Here is a 13,816-nt window from a genome sequence, read left to right on the forward strand (position 1 = left end):
GCCTTCATCCATCCCTGGCATTTGGTGGACGTGCTGTGCGTTGTTGTTTGCCACTTGGTGGGCTCTCACCCGCCTGTTCTCTGTCGTATCTTTGCTATGGTCCTCGGCATGAAATTTCAGGAAGAAACAAGTAGCAGTGCAGAGCAGGAGGGAGGATGAGCAGTAAGCAGGCAGCCGAAGCAGGGAGGCGGCGCTGTGCGTCACAGGGAGCGAATCTCAGGTACCGCCAGCAAGCTGCAGTGCACTATGAGCATCCCCACCTTCCCCACGGCTGCCAAAGTGGTTTTGCTGTCAGGAGGCCGGGTGGGCAGCAGTGCTGGTGCGACCTGCACGCATTGCAGCGAGTGGTGGAGCAGCCGCGGCGTCCCTGTTCTCACGGCTCGGCGCCCTTCTGGTACTGATGTTTAGGAAGAGTTTTTCTCAAGTCTTCTCTAAGTCACTGCAGTTAGCTGCGAGGTGCTGATCCATCCATCCCCAGATGTGTTTGAAACCGTTTGGATGTGGTGCTCAGGGACATGATTTAGCAGAGAGTTGTTAGTTAGGGTAGTATGGTCAGGTTGTGGTTGGACCTGATGAGCTTGAAGGTCTTTTCCAAACCAGAGCAATTCTGTGATTCGTGCGTGGATCTGCTCCATGTTTTGCTGTAAGGAGAGAGGGCAGTCATTCTGTCACTTGGTGTTGGTCTCTATGAGTTGTAAAGTGGAGGACTGCCGGGCAGAGCTGTGTAGAACAGGCTGTGGTGGAGAAATAACACAAAGCTCTGCAATGTATGTGATCCACATTTCTCTTCCCCTTCATTGCTGCAAACCCTGGAGGCAAACGGGTCCTTTCTGTGCGCTCCCATCTACAGAATGAAGGTGACAGTTCATGTTTGTCCCATCTTCCTTAGGCAGCAGGTGCTTCAGAAGTATCAGCTCCTTCCCTCCTGCCCTCTGTGCTCTTTTCGTTTTTAATTTCTAACATTGTCTGAACCCAATTCTGGTCCAGGGAGAGCGATACTGCACCTTTCCATGTAGGGCTCATATTTATAACAGTGTGTAATGACTGTAGCAAAAGTCCTTGTTTCTGTATGTGAATGGACAGAGAAACAAGTGCTCTATTGTATTGATTAAAATAGTTAAAATGAGTCCTGTATCATTGTATCTCCTATTCTGGATTAGTGCCTTTTGGACAGTAGACTGTTCTGTAATTAAAATGTAGTATAACTGCTTTTTTGTACAGTTTTGTTTTAATAAAACTTTTTTTTTAATTTGTGTTTATTTTAGTATTGTACCTCTTAGAAAATAAAAATGTATAACTCAACAAAGACAAAGTTCTCTGATGGTCCTTTTTGTCTGAGGGTGGTGGCAGCCCTGGAGCAGCCTCAGGCACGAGCAATAGGAAACACATCTCTACAGCTTCAAAACGTAGAAAAATGAAGTCTTTGGAGGATGAGTGATGGCCTCAAATTCCTGGGTCCCCCACTTTGTTTTTTGGAGAAGATGGGGAACACCAGACAGTGATAGGACAAGGGGGAACGGTTTTAAACTGGGACAGGGGAGGTTTAGGTTGGATAATAGGAGGAAGTTTTGCACGCAGAGGGTGGTGAGGCACTGGAACAGGTTGCCCAAGGAGGCTGTGGATGCCCCATCCCTGCAGGCATTCAAGGCCAGGCTGGATGTGGCTCTGGGCAGCCTGGTCTGCTGGTTGGCGACCCTGCACATAGCAGGGGGTTGGAACTGGATGAGCATTGTGGGCCTTTTCAACCCAGATCCTTCTATGATTCTATGAACACATGAGGACCCAGAGGTCTCCTGCCCCAAACCTCCATTTCCAGCTGGAATTTGGCAACTCCATTGTGACAAAGAGCACGAGGACAGGTGAGGGCCGTGAGAGCGCTGCTAATTGGCGGCGGGCAGCGGAGGAGGCATCCTTTGTGGGGCGTTTGTTCCCCTCGCTTGTTTTGATGGCTGCCTTCTGAAGGCAGCTCTGGCTGCAGAACACAGAGCAGCGCGGCGGAGCTGCAGGAACCACCTTTGGGAAGAGCGGTTCTCCAACAAAGTGACGGCACTTCAAAAGGCGCCCGTGCTCCAGCAGAAGGTTGGCGTTTCTTCTTGCTTTTTCTGAAGGTACAACATGAAAGGAGATTGACTGTAGAAAAAAACAACACGACAGGCAGCTGTATTTCTGTGCGCTGATTGCAAGGCGCCGATAAAAATATCCTTTGCTAAATGACTTTCAGCAAGGAATTGTGGAATCGGTGCGGGGTTTTGTTGCTTGTAGAAACAAACAGGTGAGAGCTGGGCCCAAAGCTGGCTTCTTGTTAGCAACGCTGAGCTGCGTTTTGGTGGAAAATGTGTTGACAAATTGAAACTAAAAAAAGGGATGAGCTCCAAGGATTGCATCGCATGCTGCTGAGGTCACAACTGGGGTGCTGGGCCCCACAGTGCTGCAGAGAGCTGGAGCCCAACATGGGGCTGTGAAGGTGCCATCGGGAACCTGGAGCAGGAAGGGGACTCTACAACACATTGAAGAGCAGATGGAAAAGAAAACTCACTGCTGTGACCAAGGGCAGGATGGGCACCAACAGCCCTTTTGCCTTTGGAAGGGCTGATGTCTGAAACCTCAAAGAGGAGGGAGGCGAGGGGCCAGCAGTGCTGTGTGTATCTATGGGAGACCCCTATACAGCAAGGAACAAGGCAACAGACGTGTGTGAGATTATAGTGATGGATCTCAGCACCCTCAAACATCAGCACTCCCACTGTGATGCCCCGAACACGTCTGAAAGTTTTGGTGATGCTCACAAGATAACTAAGTGTAGACTTATGGGTTCTAAAGAAGAAGTTTATTTAGGTACTGCAGGCTGCATTGCATATATAACACAATATTACAATTTAGTATTGTACAGAAATAATTAAAAACTTTACAGCTCATTACAAAGTGTCTTTGGATTTTAGCTCATTTAAAGTACACCAATCAACACGTAATAATACCACAGTGTAAATAGCCACTCTTTATATACAGACCCACTACATTTACAAAAAAAAAAAAAAAAAATCAACAGAAAGATGAGCTGGGAGAGGCTCCCAAGACACAGTGGGTGTTAGTGGGGGTGGGAAAGGAAACCCCTGGTGCCCTGTGGGTGAGAAATGCCAGGATGGCACAGAGCGAGAACCCAAAGCAGGGAGGGATGAAGGGGATGTAGGAACAAGACACTTACTGCAACTCCAGCCCAAGGGTAGCATAACTCATCTGCACCACCTTGGTGTAGCATCACTTCCTACAAGCTATGCAGACTCCAGGTCAGGCTGAGCCCAACGCGTTGCTGTGTTATTTGCTGACCCAGGGATAAGGCACTGCAAACATTGAACTTCTTGTGCAAAGAACTGCCAGTACCGGAGTAAGGATGATGTGTGAGGACAGGAAGGACTCTTGGGCAGCTCCCTTATGGGATGAGCAGCACTGTGTGATGCCCGGGCTCTTTCTGGATGGGTTTTGATGACCTGTGAGGCAGAACAAAGTAGGGTTCTCAGCTCGTAGCAGAGCAAAGTGATGCTGAGCCTCTGAGGCTGAGCAGCGGAGGAAGAGATGTGGGGGAAACCCTTCTTTCTTAAGGATGTGGGCAATATTCCCATGCAGGAATCATTTCTAACTTCCTCACATAAACTATGCTGCCGACAAGCAAAGAGCCAAGGCCCTTCAACTGAGCAAGTATTATTTGGGACAAGATCAAAACACCAGGAGAATCGGGAGCATCATACAGTACAAAGTCTTGGCCTGGCTGGAGAGAACCCACAGAACACCCTTCCCAAAGCATTGCCTGGGCTGCTTGCAGCAAATGCCACTGTGTGCCTAAATCCCACCACGTCTCAGATCCACCCACACAGCTCTGCTCTCTGACACCATATGAGCTCACAGAACTGAGCAAACACAGCAGATGAGAAACTCGAATCACAACAAATCACAGTTCCTGCATTAAAATATTCTTCCTCCCTGTATATAAAGTGCATGAAAAACATTGGGAAATATGCATAGCTATTAACACACCAGCCTCAGCTGCTGGGCTGTTCCAGTGAAGAGCACCTCCTCCTTTATGCTGAGGGTAAAGTTATTCTAATGCTAGTTACCAATTAAAAAAAATAAAATCAAATTATTCTCATTGTGGCTTAAAAGGATGTTCTCTGCTTAGCTGATGCTCTGAGCAGAGAGATGAGCGCTCACTGAGCCCAAACTTGGATTACCAGCAGGAGAAGGAATGGGCAGCTGGGGAAGTTGGGGTGAGCAGGAAGGAGATGAAGAAGTCCTCCAGGAGTGTCCTTGTGGCCCATGTGGATGTGCTTGGCTTTGTGGAACTCACCCACAGAGCGAGCCTTTGGGGGCAGGTGGAATTTGAGGAGGTCTCATTCAAAATTCAAAAAGAAAGTAAAAAGCAAAAGAGAAAAATCCTCCCTCCACAGAGGTCAACGTGGTGCTCTGAACAGAGCAGCTCTGCCCCCCTTATCGCACACCAATGTTTGCAGACACCCCAACCACAGCCATATTTAAGACATTTGCTTCCAGGGCAACTGACCCTGGGGGGAGGTAGCAGGTCAATGCTGTTTGTGCCCTTCTGAATCCGTACAGCACAGTGTGGTAACACAACCAAGGGCAGAGGCAGAGGAAACCCACCCCCACCAGCTGGCTGCAGCCACCAAGCACACGTCCCAGACATTTAAATACGTCCCTACAGAGCAAGAACTGTAATACAAGTGCAGGCAAAGGAATTTACAGCTGGTAAAACCCATAGTGAGCCACTGCCCAGCTGCTTGGGCTGCACCCTGTCACTCCTGCACCTTTGCTGCTTTCTACAGCCCTGGACATCTGCAGTCTTCAGCAGAGCAGTGGGGTGTGGGAGGACTCAGCTTCTTCCCTTCGTATCCCCCCAAAGGGGACATGCAAACATCAGCACGCTGTGAAGGTAGCCCTAACTCCTGTAATGAAATGCTGAGACTACAAAAACCCGTAGGCTTGGGGCTGCTTCCCATGGGCTACCTCTGCGTAGCACATCAGAGCAGAGTGCAATCAGAAAAACATGAAAAGCGGATTTCAGAAAACAGACAGGGCAGTGTAAGAGGCGTCATATGAACCAGCGGGTGGCCTTCTATCAGCGAGAGTCATCACGCCCCAAAGCAAAATGCCATTTTGTTGCATGGATCATGTCTATAAAAACCAGGAATTTGAGATCTGAACTCTTTATTACTGAATTTCTCCCATCGCCTTGGCTTGCATGGACAGGAGCTCCGTGCAAAGGAAAAGGAGAAAAAACTGTATGCTAAAAATGTCTTTAAAAGCTGCTCTACACATTTCATATTAAGATTTCTTTACAAAAATCCAGGAAACACTGAAACTAACAAAAGCTGAGAGGAGATACAAATCCCTGCAGTACTACGCATGCTGCACTGTATCCCATCCCACTTACTTCAGCTACAGATTAGTTTCTATTTTAATTTTATTCCTTCTGCATAAATGATATTAATTACAGTAAATCAGCATAATTATCTCCTTCACTAAGCAGCCCTGTCTCCTCTGATGACAATGTATCTCTCCCTTGGACCTCTGAACCAGATGGCTAAGGCACTTTGATACCCACATGCAGCACGGACAGAGACTAGATACGTATTAAAGTTAAATCATTAATTCAGCATCCTAAATATTCCCCAAGTAGATAAAACCTTTATTGCTCAAGCTGTCCAATCCCCCCCCTGATTCCTTAAACAAGATATAAACAGCTCAATATAAAAGCCTGTGGCCTTTCTTGATTTGTTAGAAAATGAGTGTAGGCAGATATGTGCACACGTATATACAGGTATGTAATTTGTGCCACAGGGTGTTAAAAACTACTAAGGTTTACCAAAAATAAAATCAAGTTTTATAAAAGCCAGGCCAACCCTCCACCTCTGGGAGGGGTTGGTTTGGGGAAGACTCTTTCGTGGGTTTGTTTCCATGTCACTGGGTTGGGCTGCTCTTAGCACTGCGCTCCTCAGCGCAACGCCGGGCGGCGGATGATTGTAAAGCGCAACCTTTGCTCAGTTCAACACAATAAATACAAATAAATACACTGGATTCATCCTGTTACAAGAGCAGCAAGCCTCTGCTTTGAAAAGCTGGGTGAAAACCAAAGTCTGGGTGAAGACCCAAAGGTTGGGCGAAGATCCAAAGGTTGAGCGAAGACACAAAGGTTGGGCAAATACAAAAAGGTTGAGTGAAGACCCAAAGGCTGGATGAAAATCCAAAGGCTAGATGAAAACCCATAGGTTGGGTGAAGACCCAAAGGCTGGGCAAAGACCCAAAGGTTGGGCAGGATGCTCCATCAAGCAGCAGGCAGGACCTGACAAAAGGCTGGGGACACGGGAGCACTTCAGTGCCATCTCTGCCAAAATCCTCCTGACCCAAAAGAAAGAGGGAAGGTCCTGTATTGCTTGGGGCAGTGAGAGGAGCACAGCATGGTGAGAGCACACACTAAATGAATCGGAGACAGCAAATTTGTTTAACTCCCCTCTTCTGTACAAAGAAGGGATCAAAAATATTACAGAGTGGATCATGGGCCTGCTCTCATTCCCATCAGCAATAAAGTTTGTGCTGATTTACACAGAAGGATAACAGAACAGAAATCAAACCAGGCACTGATGCTGGGCCACGCAACCAGAGGGCTGCTTTTTTTAAAAAATGAAAGAGTTTTGAGGGGTTCCTCATTTTTAGATTAAGTTTTATATTCCCTTCTCTGCCCATCTGGAGTCATTATCTTGCCCTTTCACCATGCACTATGTGATACAGCTCTCAGAAAATTATACAGAATGGATTCTTTTGGGGACCTGTGCTCAGAGAAGCACTGAGGTGTAGACAGGATTTTGTAGCCACTAGAAGTCATGCCATAATTTGAACAACCCTCATCTCCTCCTTCTCTGGGAGGTGGAGGAGAGCAGAGCTCATAGTCACCCCTACACCTCAGCATCACAACATGTAACAGGAAACTATGGCTGTAGACCATGGCAAGGCAAGGAATGAACGTGCCAGTCACCCAAAGCAGAGAAAAAACCCTTCATTAGTGTTTGCCACAAACCACAAGTTCACAGGCCTGCTTTTAGCCATCTGAAGCTAAAAGATGGGGGCCCACAGCCACGGTGCAGGGCGTTTTGCAGCAGTCCACTCTCAGCTCGCCCAGGATTTCCTGTTCTCTGCGTTTTTCTGGCTCTTCTCCAAGCGAACTGTGGGTCCTCCTTCTGACTTGGCAGCCAGGGCAGTGAGTGAAGCCAGGCTGGATGCTGAAGCAGAGAAGTTGCCACTCCTCCTGTTCTCGTTGGATGCTGCTCCCTGCAACCTCACACCGGTGCTCCGCCGCCTCGCTGGTCCTACGGCCTTTTTAACTCTGCCTGGTTTTACGAGCAATCCATAGCCTGGGTTGCACCTGAAGTACTGCTTTCCTCCAATGGAGCCATCATTCTTCCCTTTGAAAAGAAAGAGAGATCATAGAATCATTAACATTGGAAAAGACCTCTAAGATCTCTAAGTCCAACCCTAGTCCATCCCACCATGCCCACTGCCCACATCCATCAGTGCCACATCCCCATGGTTCTGGAACACCTCCAGGACTCCAACACCTCCCTGGGCAGCTGTGCCACTGCTGCACAAAATGGCTTTTGCTCTGTGCATATATATGAGTTTTTCACTCAAAGGCTGGTGATGCACTGGAACAGGTTGCCCAAGGAGGCTGTGGATGCCCCATCCCTGCAGGCATTCAAGGCCAGGCTGGATGTGGCTCTGGGCAGCCTGGTCTGCTGGTTGGTGACCACAGCAGGGGGTTGGAACTGGATGAGCATTGTGGTCCTTTTCAACCCAGGCCATTCTATGGTTCTATGATTCTGTGATTATCAGCAGCAGGGACAGGGATGGGGGTTTAACTGAGCTGATTCTGACTCAGCTGAAGGTTGAGTCACAGTTACAAAACGCTTAAAGACAAGTTGAAGAAATGAACTAACACAATGACTGAGAACAATATAATGCCAGAGGGCTATACTAATTATAGTTTTTGTCAGTCTAAATGGATAGGGTTTTCTTTTGTTTTTAAGGTTAAAAACAATGCATAAATCTCCTGGCTGAGCTGCTCAGTAACAGCTCCGTGCAGAGCCATGCAGGTTATTACAGAAGTAGAGAAGTGGCTGGATAAAGGAGCAACAACAGCAGCCTGTGCTGAAAGATAGTGCCATGCTGCAGGGAAGACTTTCGTTGAAAATAAAAGCTACCATGATGATGACAGACTTAGAAACTATTACACAGGAGGACAGTGGAAGCACTTTGTTCCTGCAAAACAAAATGCTGTATTGCCTCTAAATAGGTAAACAAGCAGGAAAGCAAGCACCATCAGTACTAAGCAATGAGAGAAAACGAGAGCTTGTGATCAATGAATTCAACAGAGAAGTCTTCAAGCTCCAGACGAGCAGATAAGTGGGAGAAGCCTCCCCTTGAGGAATGCATAGGATAAAAAACCCATCAGCTGGTTTTATATCCAAGTAGATAAAATCATAGGAAGCAGCCGCAGCAGATCTGGCCTTGGTTCATCCCTGCCCGTGACAGGACTTGGGATTGGATGGGCTTTAAGTTCCCTTCCAACCCAAAGACACCACCTTGTGACCGTGTTTCCCAAGGGAAGCTACAGGTCTGCTAGAAGACAGCTGTACTCCAACAAATCATGCTCCATCCCTGGAGGTGCCCAAGGCCAGGCTGGATGGGGCCCTGTGCAGCCTGAGCTGGTGGGTGGCAACCAGCCCAAGGCAGGGGTTAGGGCTGGGTGGGCTTTAAGGTCTCTTCCAAGCCAAGCCATTCTATGTCTCTATGAAATCGGGACCTAAATTTCTGTGGAAACAGAAGTATACACCAGTAACTGAGTCTTCAACAAGACCAACATCTCTTAGCCACAAGACTCTTCCAAGGATGGCTAAGCTGATGCTCACCGAGTAGTCAGTGGACCAGACAGGGAGGGAATGAGACTTTTCTAAACTACAGTGAGTCTATAAATACATATATTCTTAAAATAAAGCATGAATACAGAGAATAGTGACTACAACTTTCAGAGGGATTGGAGATACAGTTTGCTTTCTGGGATGGCAAATCCAGGCAGTTTTCTGTACCCAGCTGAAAGCATGCCGTCTAGTTTAGCTTTTACGAGCACACCATGCATGGGAAAGATAAGTGCTCATTTAAATGGGAGTCCTGGATCCTGGAGACACTACTTATCTTGGGGAGCAGCTCCAATCTCAGAGAAGCATGCAGCAGAGTGTGGGCAACTCCTTGAGACGTGCTGATTCACCAACCACAGCCTGCATTGCAGCTTTGGAATTTTACAGCTCGGTTAAAAGAATTTAAATAAGGAGCTTTGAGCACTCTTTATAAACCACTCTCACTATGAAAGGCAATGTCATCTAAGGGTCACTTCCTAGGAAACATTTCTTCTCTGTAAGAGTGGTGAGGTGCTGGAACAGCCTGCCCAGGAGGTGGTGGAGTCACCATCCCTGGAGATGTTCAAGAAATGTTTAGATGTAGCACTGAGGGCCGTGGTTTAGTGGGCAATACTGGTGGTGGGTGAGCGGTTGGACTGGATGATCTTAAAGGTCTTTTCCAACCTTGGTGATTCTATGATTCTCCTGAGTCTTCCACTGTCACATCCTGCCTGCTCTTAGATAACAGAGAAAATGAGTGCCATGAAAGCTGATGTGAACCTGTGAAGGGAAGGAAAGGGAAGGAACTGTGAAGCCTGGGGCTTCAGTAGAGAACAAATGCCAGCTATCACCTCCTTTCCTCTCACCTCCATAGTTTTAAAGTGCTTCTGCTCAAGTCATTGCTTTTCTGCATCATGCTCCAATGACACATGGAAGCAAATCTTCTCCAAGAACGGTACCCTAGTTTCTAAAAATTATTTGTTATATAAAATCTGGGAAGCCTAAAAGTAAGAGTCAGGCAGGAATAACAAAAGAAACTGAACAAAAACTTTAACCACCTCTTTTTCCTGATGGTCAACATTAAAACAAACACTGCAAACTCTGAAATGCTGCCTATGTTGCACTCAATCTAGAGCACGTCTTACCTGAAGGTAAATCCAGTTCAACACCAACCCACGTTCCCTCTTGGAAATCTGTGGGCCCAACGTATCTAACGATGCCTGTCTTGTTTGCACCAACAGTGACATATTCTCCTTCTTTCAGCCACTCGGGAATTTCATTGGCATCTTCAGAGTCAGAAACTACTTCCAGTTTTTCTTCTGCCATCTCTGACCCATTATGGCTCAGGCCATGTGCTGCAGATACGCTCTTTTCTCCTTCTTGCTGCTCCTCTTCTGCGTTTAGTGAACACGAGGGATCAGTCCCCAACATGCTGGTAAAGGACTTGAGCTCTGAAGTTTTGACCTTCTGGATTTTGAAGGGGGAGGCGGCAACGCTGGGCTGGGACAATTGGTTGGGCTGAATCTGTGGTTTGGGAACCCCCAGTTCGGAAGCCCCAGAAGTTGTTTCCTTTCTCCTGGCAGCCTGTCCTGCTGACTCCATCAATTGTTTAGATGACTCCATCCTTGGAGCAGAGGTAGAAAGAAAGGTTTTTGCATCAGTGGCTACAGAGGCATCATTTGCCTGCTCACTATGAGTCACAGGAGATGCAGAAGATTTTGATTTCAAAGCATCACTCCCATTCACTTCAGTGCTGTCTTTTGATCTTGTGTGAGCGCTTGGAAGGCTGGGGGTGGGTAGACTCTCCCCCTTATTGTTGAGACAGCTTTCTAAAGGACTGTCTGAGTGTCCTGGCATGTCTGAAGATCCCTGAGCCACGGCAGGAGCTGGGAAGTCACTTAGGGCAGACGTCTGTCCCCCTGGCTGAACTACAGCATCGCTCCCTGATGTGAGGGCATCAGAAAGGGTGGCTGTTGATACACTGTGGGAAAAGTACCCGCTGGAGGCTTCGCTCAGAGGACTTGGAGGCCCTTCCTGGGAGTCCTGTGCCTGGGCATCTCCCGTGGGCTGCTGCAAAGGCACTTTGGGCATCTTTTCGGGACTCTTTTCCACCTCTGATATCCGTACCGCAGCTTCAAATGGTCGTTTCCCTGCTGCCTCTTGGTTCAGCTGAAACAGAAGAGGACAGTGACCATGGAACTCTGATATCCAAACTCTCTGGGTCTAAAGGGCAGAAACACGGCCTCTGAGAAGCACTAAGGCCTCCAGCATATCTACACCCCCACGTAGCCACAGTCTCCAGAAGATGAAGTTGATCTGAAGTCAGCTTTACAAATCTGGTAGGATTGTCAGCTCATTTCTTCCATTAATAAGAAAAGCATTGACTAAAAGAAATACGTTCCGCAGTATTTACTGAAAAATTATTTATATTGCAGGAATGGTCATTTGCTGTTTGAATAGCAGGATTTATATGAAATGTGAAACAGTCATGATCTATAAGCCTCTCTCAGTTATTTGGCTTAACTTTCAGGACTGATAAATCACAGCTTTCCAGCTAAACTGTCATTTATGTTCCCGTTCCCAAATGCCATTCCCACCTCACTGTCACCAGCACCACACACTTCCAGGGTATGAAATTAACTGCACCTCATGAGATTAACAGCCCATTTTAGTGATGTATTTCTTGGCTGTAAAGTTTACTAAATCTGATAGATCAATATCTTGTGCCAGCTCATGTACTCTAAAAGATTAGGATGTCTCTAAATCTCTTTGGGAGGGAAGGAGGTGGCTGCTAATATGAAGAAGAAAAAGTGGTTGGAGGAAGGCAGACGTGTACCTACCTGTTAACTCTCAAGTGCACATACTTGTTTACTATTCAAAATGTTGTCTTCTTCCCATTTAATACTAAAGTGTCCCTAACAACAGGACTTGCACCTTGTTCTGAAATACCTTTCTCACTGGGAACTTAAGTGGCATTCGATGAAAGAGGGATTTGATTGAATTACAAGAGCTTCAGGAGTTAAAACTATTGCCAAGTAAGATAAAATACAGAAAAGTTTTTTGAAATGTTGCAGTGGATTGAAAACACTTCTAGCTTTTCTGTGGAGCGGGTGCTGTAGTTGTGGACTCTGGAACTCTGTTCTTTCTTTGGGCTTTCCCTTTTAAGCTGTGTTCAGATAACACATTTTACTAAGACAATAAAAGCACAGTGGGAGAAAGCTGATTTGCTATTCACAAGACTGAAGTTCTGCTGAACTGTAGGAGATCATAGGGTCTATTTTCTATCCTGCTTACAAGAGCCTTTTTTCATGCCGATATCGTGAATTGGCTTGAAATGTAAAATCAAGAATTAAGCTCAGCACTCAGAATAACAGACTCGTTCTGTTTATAGAAAGCATCAGTGGAAAGCAATTTGTCTTTTAAAGCAGCAAAACAGCTAAATTTTAGCTAGTTAACTGCAAATACAATCATATGATTAGCCAGGTTTTTAAATATAGAAGCATAGCCAGCACCAGAAGGGGAGACTTAAGCAAGACCTAAGAAAACACAGCAAAGCATACTGCATTTAATTGTGTGACCATGAAGTGACAGCAAAAGTGCCACAGGCTTAAGTGGCTTTTGCTGCCTCTGGTTTTCAGTGATGTGAATATAGAAACTGTTTCTTAACATGATACGGTGTGCTTACCTGCTTTATCTTTGCAGCACTGGCATCGATACTGGCAGACTGAACCATAATCCGTGGGACAGCCTGCAGGAATGAAAAACAGAGCATCATTCAATAAAGGGTTACATGTTGTCCAGCTGGTAAACGTCAAAACTGACATCTGAAATGTTGGGATTATCAAAAAGGACCAAGCATTACTATCCTAACGTGTTCTGCTGACATACTCTGAAGGGGCAAACAAATGCATTAATCAAAGCAACAGAGGCATCCCTGAACTTCAGCATAAAAACAACTACAAGCACAAATTCATAGCACAGACATTTCTTCTATGGAGCGGTAAAGGGCACAGCATTGAGCAACCAGATGGCAAAGAGGTCTGAGGTGACTCTGCTTGGTGAAATCCTCAGCTTCAGTCCCTCCCCACAACTTTCTCCTTCTCCAGTACCTCAATGTAGTTAAGATTTTAGCCATGCTTACTAATTTGCTAATGACAACGTATTGGTCCCGTGCCAGAAGGACCGCTTCTGTGTTCCCACTGAATCCTCTCTTTGACAGCTGGGCTTTGACACGAAGGCTTTGACTACAAATGTTGCTCCCCATTCAGTGTTTGGCCCTTCTGCTTTTTAAAGGTTTGAAATAATCACTTGAAGGCATCTCCTGAGACCACGGCAGCCAACTGTGACCATAACTCTGTTACTTGACTCTCACTGCCACGCACTGCTGTCACAGGAGGGAATGGGACCACACAGTCAATGGAAGCCTTGGGAGTGGGACACAGGAAGACGAGAGGAGAAAAAGGCTGAAGCATCTCTTCATGCTGCAATTGTAGGTTCATACTTAAGGGAAAGAACTCTGTAAGGGCAACATACACAATTAGGGAGCGGTCTGCTTCTTTCCTTTTCTTCTTGTTCTCCTCTCTCGGAGGCATTTGAGAACTCCTTCTGCAGAAACACACAGGCAGTGCCCATCTCCAAGGCATATTTCCAGAATCCAATTTACAGAACTGAAACTTTCCAACTGAAGAGTGAGGTACTCTTTTCTTGCATCCTTTCTAAGCAAAGTGAAGTAGGAATGTGACTAATCCTCCCCCAAAAAGAAAAAAAACCACGGGGGACAAGAAGAGCTATGCAGAGATTTGCCAGGCATTAAACAAAACCACAGTTGTTCAAAGTAAAACTAAAAGACAAAAGACAGACAAAAA

At 46.5% G+C, this 13,816-nt stretch overlaps 1 protein-coding gene across 2 annotated transcripts in view; it reads right to left on the reverse strand.

The window, feature by feature from the left end:
• Positions 1-2,711: 2,711 nt before the first annotated feature.
• Positions 2,712-13,816, reverse strand: part of KIF13B (kinesin family member 13B) — a 124,028-nt gene continuing 112,923 nt past the window's right edge. For both annotated transcript variants that reach the window (XM_031603833.2, XM_031603832.2), the window contains 3 exons: positions 12,637-12,699; positions 10,097-11,120; positions 2,712-7,463 (listed from right to left, as the gene is read on the reverse strand). In XM_031603833.2, coding sequence (XP_031459693.2) covers positions 7,168-7,463; positions 10,097-11,120; positions 12,637-12,699 — 1,383 coding nt within the window. In that variant the 3' untranslated portion in view covers positions 2,712-7,167. The remainder of the gene's footprint in view (positions 7,464-10,096; positions 11,121-12,636; positions 12,700-13,816) is intronic.

This window comes from Phasianus colchicus, chromosome 2, assembly GCF_987193195.1.
Source record: "Phasianus colchicus chromosome 2, bPhaCol1.hap1.1, whole genome shotgun sequence".
Lineage (NCBI taxonomy): Eukaryota > Metazoa > Chordata > Aves > Galliformes > Phasianidae > Phasianus > Phasianus colchicus.